The sequence below is a fragment of the Hyperolius riggenbachi genome, chromosome 3 (assembly GCF_040937935.1).
Source record: "Hyperolius riggenbachi isolate aHypRig1 chromosome 3, aHypRig1.pri, whole genome shotgun sequence".
Taxonomy (NCBI): Eukaryota; Metazoa; Chordata; class Amphibia; order Anura; family Hyperoliidae; genus Hyperolius; species Hyperolius riggenbachi.
Window position 1 is genome coordinate 321,082,487 of NC_090648.1, and position 13,932 is coordinate 321,096,418.

General features: G+C 40.7%; 2 protein-coding genes across 10 annotated transcripts in view; one reads left to right on the forward strand and one right to left on the reverse strand.

Moving 5' to 3' along the window:
• The window catches only part of EEA1 (early endosome antigen 1), a 145,745-nt gene extending 143,018 nt beyond the window's left edge, over window positions 1-2,727 (forward strand). For all 6 annotated transcript variants that reach the window (XM_068276810.1, XM_068276805.1, XM_068276806.1 and 3 more), the window contains one exon: window positions 92-2,727. In XM_068276810.1, coding sequence (XP_068132911.1) covers window positions 92-214 — 123 coding nt within the window. In that variant the 3' untranslated portion in view covers window positions 215-2,727. The remainder of the gene's footprint in view (window positions 1-91) is intronic.
• Window positions 2,728-13,000: 10,273 nt separating this feature from the next.
• The window catches only part of PLEKHG7 (pleckstrin homology and RhoGEF domain containing G7), a 162,510-nt gene continuing 161,578 nt past the window's right edge, over window positions 13,001-13,932 (reverse strand). For all 4 annotated transcript variants that reach the window (XM_068272771.1, XM_068272773.1, XM_068272772.1 and 1 more), the window contains one exon: window positions 13,001-13,236. In XM_068272771.1, coding sequence (XP_068128872.1) covers window positions 13,129-13,236 — 108 coding nt within the window. In that variant the 3' untranslated portion in view covers window positions 13,001-13,128. The remainder of the gene's footprint in view (window positions 13,237-13,932) is intronic.

A 13,932-nucleotide genomic window follows, 5' to 3' on the forward strand; every position in this document is an offset into this window, starting at 1 on the left:
GTAGCTGGCTTTTTTTTTTTTTTTTAGAAAACTATTCCCGTTTACCTGATAACCTATTAGGAGAATAACCCTGTGCTTCTTGTATTTTCAGCACCACTGTAGAAATTGTGGAAATATCTTCTGTGCAGAATGTTCCGCAAAGAATGCCTTAACACCCTCGTCCAAGAAACCAGTCCGTGTTTGTAATACATGTTTCAATGACTTGCAAGGATAGGAGCGGCTCCTCACTCAAATCCCTACAAATTACATAGTATTTTTTGGTTATTGCACTTCATAAAGCACTCAAAGTACTTACTCCTTTGGATGAAGATTGTAAAATTTGACAACACAAAAAGGTTTTATTGATACAAAGTAAAATTATTGTATTTTTCACACAAAAAAAAAAAAATTGAGCGCAAAAGCATACTGCTTTTCCCTACATATCTTTTTTTTTTTCTGTTAGCCGCCATCTCATTTTTGTTTGGCTGCCTGTAAATAGTAGGCTGACAGAGAAGTAACTATGTATTTTTTATACATAATTTGACAGTAATCTGGGAATCACATCAGTCTGGGATTAGGTTTTTTGTTGCCTAAGAGTAAGGCTGTAATACTGTGTGGAAGGATCTATTTTTTTTTTTTTTCAATGAGCGTAGACCTTAGGTGAGCAGTGTTGTACACCAGTGTTTCCAGTTGTGCATGCTTACATACCAAGGAGAAGTGATTGCATTCTTCCCTGGCACAGAGTATTATTCCCTCACCCACTCCTCACGGTTGTATATCACTTGTGTATTTCAACATTTTGTACTGGGGCTGTGTGTGCGTGTGTGCGTGCGTGCGCGCGGTGTCTATGGAAAGCTTTTGCTACTAGTAAATGTGTTTTTAAGCAGAACATTTTCCTTACTGCAAGTAAAGTTATAGAAATCATTGCTAAAAGATGAAACCACTCGCCAAATTGTTTTACTTTATTTTATCCTCGCAGTTTTATTTTTCCTTTTCTGTTAATTGACTATTACACAGGCAAAGCTTTTATCTGCCCAAAAATGTGACCAGCTTAAAAACTGAGAAGGGGGGATTTACTGCAAGCAAAAAAAAAAATCTCTACCCTGGCCATGGGGCTTGAGTCTTCTTTAAATCCATCTTGATAGGGTACTAATCAATGTCTTAAAGCAATACTATTGGATATATTTCCCAGGCTGCTGCCACTAGATAGGCTCTACTGAGCCCCTGGAACTCCTGTTTTTTGGCTAGAGTGCTTGGCTTAGAAGCTCAGCCTTGCCCCCTCCTGCTGTTCAGTGCTACACCTCTTCCTGCTCCTGCCACACCATAACTATGCTGGCCACACAGCCTCAAAGCCCCTGGGTGCTACTGAGGTAATACACCTGCATAGTGGGCAGAATTACTGCCAGACAGTTATACAGTGTCTCAGTGCAATGTGTTTTTATTACAAAATGCAGTGGACCTGATTTACTTTAAGGCCAGAGATCAGAATGTTTTTACTTAGTTGCCAAAAGTTTTGATTTTTGTGTTTTAATGAACAGTTTTCCTATTTCCTCATGCATTATAGCGGTCTTACTCATTTAGGGGTGAATCATAGACATGCTGGTGTCTGCATGGTGTGGGGCAATGCACACTTGTGGTCTTTCAGTAATGGGCACCAAGCTTTATCCCTGTTATATCATAACACCCATTTAGGAGTTGAATGGGAGCCCAGTTGTGACCTACTAACCCCATATAGGTCACATCTTGGCCTTGGGCCTCAGTATACTTATGTGTACTAAGTTGCACTTGTTCTCACATAATTACCTCTGTGCATCTACTCCAGTCTTGGTTGCGTTCCAAAGTCTGTCATGGAATATGTTTTACAACTCCTTTCTCCAAGAACAAAAAATGCTTGCTATACTGTGCCTCTTTATTGCTGTTTTAAGATTTTATCGGCCGTGGAGATGTTTCCTGGCATTATAAAGTGTTGTCTGCCATAAAACTATTTCTCTTTCCGCTCTACTTCCCTCTTTTGTATTCTATTCTGTGCCAGTAGTATATTTCCTGCTACTGCCAAAAGTATCAGCTCATCTTTCTCTAACTGTAAACCAGTGCTGACTTCTGCCTTGGATTGTTCTGACTTATGTAAACACAATTATTCCAGCCTTCCTAAATCTTTGCCAAAAGTGAAGGCTATATAAAGACAGACTGTGAAAGAATGAACACCAATATCCAGAAACTGACACTCCTTTCCCACAGACACCCAAACCTAGGCTAGCAGTCTCCTCACTCCTACGCCCAATATTGACTTTTACCCTTCATTGGCAAACCCTATCCCCAGTAACTACTCCAATCTGAGCCTCTCACATGACGTTAATCATCTCTTTGAAGAAACCCCAATACTAATACTGTCCCCTTCATCTGGATGTAACCTCCCTGCAGCTCCATAAAGATGCATAACACTAACCTTTCTCAGCAGCTGTCAGTAAATGTAAGTTTGCCTGATCGTTCTGCCTAACAAACAACTCTACACTAGCTACACAATAACCATACTTGTGATTCTTGACCCCTAAAACTTGCGATACCTATTGGCATCTAGACAACTATTTATTGTGAACAGTTGTATGCAGTTAATTGTGTATTATGCTGCAAATACCAGCAGGTTGTGGCTCTTTACTTAGCTTAGTAAAAAGCTGACTGCGGGTGATTGTCAATCCTCCTGTTCTACATCCACCATAATAAACATTACTCATTCCTGAGCCTAAATAATCCTGATTTCCAGAGCTTCTCTCAAGTGAAATACTTGGTTTTGTTTTGTTTTTATACATAATTCTGTCCACCTGAAAGACTTGTTTAGCAAATTAGTGAGAAATGTATTTAGGAGAAGCTGTTTGTAGCCTGCTCCACACCTGTATGTACAACCCAGTGTATTGGAAGTCTGCCATGACAACGCAGGATGTTCAGTTTGATGTGAAAGGTTACAAGCAGTGATCCAGAAGTGACAGCAGTATTGCGGTTCCATACTAATTGTCCACATTCTTGTGTGATTAGTGTTTGTTATTGCACCGTAGTCCAAGGAGCACAGATAAGACAGGTGTGTAGGCAGCATACGTCTGTATTCCTACGAAGCCAGGATACAACTTATCAGACCAGTTCCTGAAAGTGACGCACCATTCTACTGGTTTCAACAGTTTCTGAAAGGATTGCAACAATTCCTACGTTGGCAATGGAGAAGTCATTTGTGTGCTTTAAATGGGTGGAAATTGTGAAACGTCAGGTTTTTTTTCAAATGTGTTCATTGTTTTGTGGGTTTCTGTTATTTTTTTACTTGTGTACAGCTAGTGTAAGGAATGTGTGCTGTAGCTGTAAGATTGATTTGTCAGTGTGTGCATGTATTTCCCCGGATCTGATGACATATGCAGGAGAGGAGGCGTGAGTGCAATAACTTGCTCGTCTGTTGTCTGACGCTGAGGACTGTTCTACATCTACCTCTGTAATAAAACCTCTGCTTGGGTATGGCGCTATCCTACATGCTGCCTACACTGCCAGTGATCACCCACTAGTTGCCTCTACACCACATTGCACAGCAATGGCTCAGTGTAACTTCTCTGTACAACCAGTTGTTTCATTTAGTCCTCACATAGCTTGCCAAGTTCTTTTCTTTCAAAATGATTTTATGATGACAATTTTATCAAAGTTGTTCTGGCTGCTGTATTTCTAGAATTCAAACATTTCAGTGTGTGAATTGTTGGCAATGCTTTTGGTGATTTATCAAGACCGGTGTAAAATTGGTTTATCTGCAAATGTTGCATTTCTACTCCAATCAGAAACCTTGTTTTATTGAGCAGCTGTACCGATTGGCTGGTTGCTTGAGTCAGCTGACTCACCTTTGCTTTTTTCTGATAAATATGCCCCAGTGAGCAGTCAGATTACCAGGACCTATATTAGATTTGCCATAATAATCTTTGTGGCAATGGAATAATTTCACAATTCTGAATCTCTTTTGAGTCTGTTTTGTAAAAGATCTGGAGATTGCTTTGATGGCTTCTGACGGTGTTTTGTACAAAGTGATTTTTTTATTAACTGTTTGTTCACAACTTGCTTTTGTTTTGTTCTGTTTTTGTTCATACTGCAGTTACAACCATATGATACCTTCAGACTTGCAGGCATGCACACACATCTGCATTGCTGCTTTGTGGTATTAAAGCAGTCTGAGCTTTGAAGACTGCTTTACTGGATTATATGGGGTACAGGTTACTGAATGTCATTATTTCCTTTAAAAGTTCTCCCTTCCCTACCTTGAAAGTGAGACATTGCTCTTGGTTTGCTATTCCCTGTCTAATTAAGCTAGACATAAGAAAAATACGCACAATGAATCGCAGTAGGGAAAAAGCTTTATTTGGAATTCTTGCAAACCACAAGCAGAACATTGAGAGGCAGCTGTCTTGTACAGTATAACTTTAGAATATGTTTCAGGTTCTAAGTGAGATAGAAAAACCTATATGTGCATCAGCAGTCTGAAGATCTGTATGCGGTATGCCTCCCACTCTCGATGTTGGATTAATTAATCCATGTAAGGTTTGATATTGGTGATGAGTCACTATCCAAAACTGTTGAATAGCATTCGAAGTGCACATCAGCAGTACCTAAACTTCTTCCAGATCTACCATAATGTACTGCAGCTTTTTTTCAGAATACCAAACTCTGCAAACCATTCTTGGATATCTGCATCTGAACCGCCAAAATCCTTTCCTCTGGTCTCCACACCAGTTCCTCCTCCAAACCCAGCAACCACAAAAGAAAAGATGCCCCATCTAAAGCACCACACTGACCAAAGTATTCAAGTACAACAATATATAAACTTTATTAAATCCAACCACAAGATTAAAAAAATCACAAAGTGATGGGTCTGGTGTCCAAAATGCAAACAATTTGCATAATGATTAAATAGGTACTGCAGGTTCACACCTCTCTACAAATAATTCCAAACATCAGCAGAAATGCACATAAAATTGGTACACAGTATCACCATATAAATCACTACATAATCAGAAGGCAACCATTGCATATAAAGTGCATTGAGTGGATACATAAAAAGTATATATTCAATGCCAAGAATGACTCTAAACCAAGCAAAAGTAATCAATCAGTGCAATTAATGCAGGGGGGGGGGGGGGGGCTGAAATAAGATAAAGGTGCATAGCGTGCAAGGATAAATCCCAAAAGTGAAGAAACCTTACGTGATGCAGGAGCAGAGACAAGAGACCACCAGACCTGAGCAGAGTGCACCTTACGAGAATCCCCCGCTTCTGAAGAGGCTGATCAGCGGATTCCTGCAAGGTGCACTCGGCTCAGGTCTGGTGGTCTCTTGTCTCTGCTCCTGTATCACGTAAGCTTTCTTCACTTTTGGGATTTATCCTTGCACGCTATGCACTTTATCTTATTTCTGATTATGTAGTGATTTATATGGTGATATTGTGTACCAATTATATGTGTATTACTGCAGATATTTTGTAGAGCGATGTGAACCTGCAGTACCTATTTATTCATTTTGCAAATTGTTAGTATTTTGGACACCAGACCCATCACTTTGTGATTTTTTTTTTTTTTAATCTTGTGGTTGGATTTAATAAAGGTTTAGAGATTGTTGTACTTAACTACGTTGGGCAGTGTGGTGCTTTTACAGGGGGCCTCTTTTCTTTTGTGGTTGCTAGCTGTATTTCACCCTTAACACGCTCTGCCTTGTCATTGTCTAGTTTTTGTATGGTGCTGGTCCATCTGTTCTCCAAACCCACTGTCAAATAGGTCATGCTGCCATTTATCGGGAAGCTGCTTGGGCCAGGCATTGTAAGCATGAAGATGTGGATCCACTGTGATCCTATATGTGTAATAGGATAGAGAACATCGAGGTTTAGTTATGTTAGCAAGCATCCTGCCACATTTATTACCTAGTTTGAAAAATGTAGCCGCTTTTAAAGACTGATAGGTCCTATCATACTGCTCAATCCATCATTCTTTTTTTTTTATTCAATTGGCTAGTTTGGATATCAAGGCCATGGTAATTTCAGATCATGCTCCTGCTAAGGTTGCTTTTAACTTCTGTCCAAAGTCTCCAGGGAGCTGGAGGTTTCCAACCTTTTTATGTACAGATGAGCAATTTTAAGCTGACCTAACAAACTAGTTAGTCGAGAGATTATGTAGCGAAGAATATTCAGCACCAGAAACAACCCATACTCTGTTGGAAAACTGCAAAGGCAGTTTTGTGTGGTCACATAATGGCTTATGCTACCTCTTATAGGAAGAAAACCTTGGAAGCCTATATGTCTGTTTGAAGGATCTTGTCTGTCAGATATGCTTGTCTAGTTTTCAGGCAGTTTTAAATAAGGATTCTTGGATTGAATAATAAAAATAAAATGTGATTTATGGATTGAGTGGTATGATGGGACCGATCGGTCTTTTAGAGCAGCAACATTTTTCAAGCTAAGTAATAAATCTGTCAGGATGCTTGCTAACATGACTAAACCTCGATGGTCCCTATTTGAATCTGTTGAATAGCGTTTAAAGTGTACATCAACAGTACCTAAACTTCTTCCAGAACTATCATAATATACTGCAGCTTTTTTTTTTCAGAGTCCCAAACTCTTTACATTTTGGATATCTGCATCTGAAATGCTGCTGATGTTTTTGTCACTACTTGTGTGAGAATATGACTTACTTTACACTAGCGCTAAACACTGTCATTTCAAACGCTGGGCGAACAATGGCTTGGCTTAAGCACAGAACACACAGATTTCTGTGATGTCATTCAAATAATGTTTATGCCTGACATTTGATCTTGTGTGTTATGGTCATCTCTTGGTCCATATGGCAATTTACCCTTCAGGAAATTACCATGTACAGTGTCACAGACAAATGTGCTGTAACAGCAATATTAGTTTTGTTTTTTCCCATTTCCAGATGCTGTCTTCTTTGCTAATGTCTGGGGCTAGGTTCACACTTACATGCTGTAAGCCGAGAGTCTCTAATCTTTGAATGTCCACAATGCATGTGACTCAGCAAGAAGTTTACAGTGTGTGAGCTACCTCTGTCAGTATGTGTATTAATAATTCAAATCCTTTAAAAGATCTCACTCGTCTACACTAGTCAATGCCCAGTCATTATTTTTTATTAACCACTTAACGACCGCCTAACGCCCATAGGCGTCGGCGGGTCGTTAGTGGTATAGCATGGAAACGGCGAGCGGCCTTTCCATGCTAGTTCACGGAGACTGTCTCCGTGAACAGTGTGCGAGCCGCCGATCGCGGCTCGCACGCATAATGTAAACATCCAGGGAAGAAATCCCCGCTGTTTACATCACACGGCGCTGCTGTGCAGCAGCGCCGTGACGTAGATCGGCGATCCCCGGCCTCTGATTGGCCGGGGATTGCCAATATCTGATAGACAGAAGCCTATCCTATCAGGCGCAGGACGGATATACGTCCTGCGCCGCTCACAGGGTAAGGGAGGGAAAGCCGGGGAGGGCGGAAAGCGATGCGGAGTGGGGCTTTGAAGAGCCCCCCCGCCCCCCCCCCCCCCCGGAAAGTGCGGGTAGCCGGTGGCGATCAGACCCCCCCCCCCAGCAGGACATCCCCCTAGTGGGGAAAAAAGGGGGGGGGGGAAGTATGATCGCCCTGGCTATTTCCTGATCGGTGCTGCGGGCTGGAGAGTCCACCAGCACCGATCAGAGGAAAATCGCCTGGTCCTTAAGTGGTTAAACTACTACTTCCCTAGCTCTTGAGACATGTAAACTAAATATTCAAGATGTAAACAAGCCTCTAAATACCTTCATTTTGATGAAAGCAGTGATGTGAGCTGTCACTCCCTCCAATCAGGATATGATTTACAAGAAAATCTGAGGCAGTAGTCACAGTACCTACACTACAGAAAACTCAAAATATTGGCCTTTAGTTAACTGCTTTTACCCACAATCTCTATGATCTCTGTTGTGATTTACAACTCTTAAGATGGTGAATGCCTCAATGTAGAAAAACTGGCCATGGGCCTTCTCATTTTTAGTGCCAGTTGTGTACATTATATTGGTAATGACTTAAGCAAGGTCTTTTCTTAAAGGAAACGAGGTGACTAGATAAACAATTGTATCTATCCTCCTCTTAAAAATGACTACGGTTTATAAATCCCAGGATGTTTTTTTGATATTTAAATCTACTTTTAATTTTTTACTGTTTCATTATTGTCTCTGTTCAATGGCATATTCATTGAAGTATACCAGAGCTGCTCTCAGAAGCCATTTTCTGCTAGAAAAGGGTTTATAGCTGTCATTCCTTATCAGTGAGGGTTATGCTATAGTCTGATCCAGACAGAAATTGTCATTTGTACCTGATGTTTAACTCTTTTAGGTAGAGAGAAAAAAAAACCACTGCATACTCACGTGTACTGTATGTACATACTAAGCACACAAATGTTTATCTCCTGTTTCCTCGTGTATCTTAATTTGGACCCTGCAGGATTATTTAGTTTCAACATTAAGAACTTGCGTTTGTGCCATTTTTCTACCTTGGTCTGCCATACACACTAAACCTGTTCTCAATTTTTGTATTGAGTACTTTTACATTCTTTTAATGCAGATGGATTATAAGGTAACATTAACAAATTATCCCACTTATCTAGTGAGATGAGTGTAGAAATTGTGCAGTGTATTCAGTATATCTAGGACAAACTCTTGACTGTAGAATCAAATGAGGCTGAAGTGAATTTTAAAATAAACAGACACTCGCCTAAGGAGAGAGAAGGCTCTGGCTCCTATACAGCCTTCCAATTCTCCTGCCAGTCTAAGTGTTGCCCCGCAGGCTCTCCTGTTAGCAGTCCACAACCAATTGGTCATGGACTGCTCTCTTCTGAAGACTGCCGGAAGTCTCCTAAACCCAGAAGTACTCGGGCTTCTGAAGATGGGCCGCTCTGTACATGCCCTCTCTGGCATACTCGCGTGCACAGTACAGAGTCACCGATCTTCGGGAGCCCAAGGGCTTATGAAGACTGCTGAAGTCTCCACTTTGGGAGATTAGAACGGAGCAGCCTGCGGGGGATTGAGGAGAACGGGAAGGTTTTACAGGACCCAAAGCCTTCCCTCTCCCTAGGTGAGTATCTGTTTTTATTGTAATATTCACTTCAGACTTGCTTTAAGAAAACCTAAAAGATTCTATTACTGTTCTGACATAACATCCAGATGGCTTTTTAACTGCTTACTAGCTTGGTCAGGGCATAACAGTTTAGGCTGGGGCTCTGCATCAGTGGTGTTTCACATCGTTTTACAATTTTTTTTTCTTTCCTTGCTCCTTGCGTGTAAATTTAACAACCAGCATCAGCAAACCATGTACATTGAGCAGGCTATAGGCATGGGAGCATATTTTAGTCATTACAAGCACTGTTGTGTAGGACCTTCCTAAAAATATGTATGTATAATGCCAGACATCTCCCATAGTGCCCTGGGGCTTTAGGTAACTGATCAGCTAAAGTTTCCAATCTGCTTGCTCAGTGGTTTTCTAATTATGAGTTTACATATAGTTGGTGTCCAAAAACACTTAATTCCAGAAAAAAATGTTTTAAGTCCTTCCATCATGTGTAGTGAGAATTATGCTGTAGAGCAAGTTTTATTTTCTCTAGCGTTTTAATTCTGGCAGTAAACTTCATTTCTGAAGGGTTCTTCCTGCATTAAGCTGCCTATATACATACTAGAGATAAATATTGAAGTATTTTCTGACTGCTCTCAGGATTGCCCGGATGCCAGTAACCCTATGGACAGGAAATGTTTGCCAAAAGAAAGTAGGAATCGACATGTAGACACACCACTGGTATCTGCTTGTAACTGTGGAGAACACTAGCAACTGTAGAAGTTTTTCCAACTTTGCTTATGCACTTTCTTCAGCCACTAGTAATCTACAGACATGCCTGTTGGTAACTTCAAAGTTGAACTTTGTCCATTTTTTGTTTAGTATTTTAATAATGACACGTTGTAACTCTGTTTTTCCCCCCCATTGGTACAGATGATATCACATGCTCTGAGCCCTTATGAGCTCACAAGATAATAAAATGGGGAGCAGCTATAAAACCAGAAAAAGTGTTCTTATTTTCTCATTCTGCCAAAAGAAAAAAAAGTGACGAAAATTGACTCCATCTAGTATATGGGCAGGAAGTGTGGCATGTTCTTCGCATTGGGGTCATAGACCGTTTTGTTTCTAAAAGGTTTTCTCTGTTCTGCTTCAGTGTTGCTTGGGTTTACCAGAAATCAAGAAGTAGTGTGTGGTCAGTTTGATTTAGGCGATAAAGCAGGAAGTGATCATAGCGAATCTGAGCCTTAGAAATTGTCTAATCAAACTGATCATGTGCTTCTGGATGAGTTCTGCTACACGTGGCTAACCCATTTCAGCTTTTCTAAAGCTACAGTAAAATCATTTTGGTTGAAGTTAAACATTAAAGTTGCCTTATTATAGTGTACTGTGACCTTGCATACATTCTAGATTTCATCAGAAAAAACTTGCCATCCTGTTATTGTATATTGTTAAGTGTGGTATCCATGAATGGCTGTTGTCAAGCAAGGGTTGAGAAATTATTGAAATCCTTGTTGTCTTCCTGACCCCTGAAGTCTGGGCCTTGGGATGGTAACCAGTGATGCCTCGTGTGAAGAAGCAGGCTTGGTTATGCATACTACAACATAAGCACGTAAATACAATGTTGAAGCTTTGGGGACAACAGTATTACCCAAATCACTTGTTCTGTATTTTAGAGAAAAGCAGAGACAGAACCTTTTATTTTGGCACAGATGCTGTTGCATCTTGCAGAGAATGTTTGAAGCTTTTTCTGTTCTTATGCACTTTACTGGAGATTTAATTTCTGCTGAATCTCACAATGCAACTTTATGCACATTACACTACATTTAGAAAAAGACTGGATCATATAGAGTATGTGTACACAGTTTTGCATGAGTATTTGACCTGGTTTTCTTTCTATGCCCTTCTTTCAATGTTGTGTTTACATCTTGTGATCATGTAGTGGTGCCTTACGTTGTGAGAGACTGTACTCTGGTGTGCATTTACAATGGAGATGTAACTAGACATCCTGCAGATTTTGGTGTTTGTGTGGAAGGATGCTTGTTGAAACATGGTTTTCTAATCTGTATAACAAAATGGTAAATAAAAATAGATCTTTCTAACAAATTGATGTCCTGTATTTTTACATTTGGTGTTCCTCAATAAGATGTTCTCCCACCATAGGTAATACTTCCCCACTGCACAGTTGTGACCACTATTGCCCCTTCATAACATGGATTTATCCATTCCTCTGTAACATGTGGCCATTCCCTCCATAAAATGTGTAACCATCATAACAAATAGATTCTCTCCACTCATCCGCAGGGTAGCAGAGGTGTCTTACCTCCTTTAGCGCCATGTCCAATCCTTCCTGCTCTGCTGTCACTCACTCCCATCCTGGCCCCATTTGTTACATGACATGCAGAGAACTAGACTGACATACGGAGCGATTTTGGTGGGAGAGCGAGTGGCTGCAGTAAAGGAAAGATTGTTGCAGGAGTTATTAACCATTTCAGCCCATGGGTTGTTTTCACCTTATGGATGAGAGGCATTTTCACATTTCAGCGCTCCTCCCATTCATTCCCCAATAACGTGATCACTACTTATCCCAATGAAATAATCTATACCTTGATTTTGTCTGCCACCAATTAGGCTTTCTTTGGGTGGTACATTTTTCTAAGAATGTTATTCTAAATGCATTTTAATGGGAATAAAAAGTAAAAATATTTCTTAGTTTTGGGCCATTACAGTTGCATGCAGTGCTTACCCTACTGCCACCAATTGTACTGCAATGCACCCACAGCACTGTGAACATTGCATTGCAGTGTGGTAAGCCACGTTACAAAGCAGCCTTTACACCACATCACAATGCACCACTGTAAATGTGGCCTGACTGTAATAATTTTATAAAACTGTGTGGAATGATGGCTAAAATGACTAAGAGAATGACTGAAGACTAGCGCTTCCCTCCTTCCCCCACAAAAAAACTTACCGGATGGCTGCTTTACTTAGACTTGCTGCTGATAAATATGGACTGAAGCATGACTGCTTCACTCGAGCTGGTCGATAAGATGCAAGTAATTCTGAGCTGATGCAGGATTATGCAAAATTATTCAGCAGGAGAATGGACCAATCAAATTCCACATTGGCAGGATTCTAGTGGTCTATTTTCAAATTGCATACACAATTTGCATAATCCTTTTTTGCTTAATGACCATCCCTATCCTTCACCTCCTGGCAGGAAGAAGCTGTCAGTCAAAACTGTGATAACATCTGTAGACAGGAACTTTGTTGACAGTTCAAGATAATGTAGCGTTACATACAGCTATCAGATGACAGCTAGATTTGCAGTCATGAGGAAACTACAGAGAGGTCACCCCTGAGCACTTACACTCATCTTTGGTAATCCCTTTGCACATACCACCACTCCCCACCCAGAGTCGCAACTGATTTTCAGATAGGAAAATCAGTTTTTCTTATGTCGTCCTGGCCAAAGGAAGTCATTACTCATAGATTGCGCAAAAAGGTGGATCAGCAAGAAAATGAGCAGTGCTACTTAAAAACAGACTAGTGCCTACCTGCAAAAGAGTGCAAGCCCCACTTGTGGGGTCGAATACACACCGAGCATACACATGACCTGTCTACCACTAGAGGAGGATGTTGGATTGCTTTTACTGTAGTACTGTCATGAGAATGTGACTGTTTCCATGCAGGGACGGATCAAGACCAAGTTGCGCCTGGGGCAAGGTCAGGTTTTGGCGCCTAAACTGCCATTCATTTTGCCGCCTTTTTAAGAATTCAACAAACTGCGCCTGGGGCAAGATACCCGCTCCCCCCCCCTCCCCAGATCCGTCCCTGTTTCCATGATCAGTTACCAAAGCTAATGAGTCGCATGGTTATTACTGTAAAAATTCTAGGGGTGGAAGAGTTTAAATACTAGGAAAAAAAATCTCACACAATTTTGGTAAACACACTGAAGTAACTTTCATTATTCAGCATTCCTTATATTACAAACAATGTACATATAAAATATTTATGAAAAAGGTAATTTTAAATTAATTTACACATACAATATACAAACATACAGCTAAATTTCAGCAGATTCTGCAGGGAAGCAAAATATTGACGATCTGTTGCTTTCATAGGCTTCGGTGTAACAGGAAATGGCAGTTTCTATCTGCGAGATCCACTGTTTCTGTTACATACACAAAACAAGTAATATTAGTTCAAATTCTCCTGAAATGTATTTCCAATTGCACACCTTCAGTAGGTAATGTTTGTATAAACATTTAAATACAAACTACAGAAAAAAATCAAAGCAATTGTAAATTCAAAACACTTTAAAGCAAACCTGTGACATATAAAAAGAAGTCACATACATATCTTGGTACAAGGAAGAAGTTTTCCCATCTCCCTCCACCTCACAGTTGCAGCGCTCGGGCCCCCTTTCCCCAAAAGTGCATGAATGAGCCTGGCGGCACTTTGCAGGCTGGCTCATGCATGCACAGTAAGCACAAGGGCGCCACTCAGGCTTGGCTGAAAGAGCCACCTGTGCAGTGTGCACGAGCTAGAATGGGGAGGTACCTGTGCAGTGTGCACGAGCTGGAACGGGGAGCTATTTGTGCAGTGCGCACAAGCTAAACCGGTGAGGTGAAGGGAGACGGGTAAGAGTCTCTGGATTAGCCTCTGCTTAAGTTTCCAAATTGGGCACTTTTCTCCTCTTGAGGTACACTTTACGTTTTATATAAATGGATAGGGCCTGAACATTTGAGATTTTATTGCTGCACAACAATTTCAACAGGTACAAAAACAGTAAAACTGTGGAGAAGAGTAAAATCAATTTCCTGTCCTAATCTCAAAGGTTCTTAATAAAGCCACGGAGGTCCCAGGC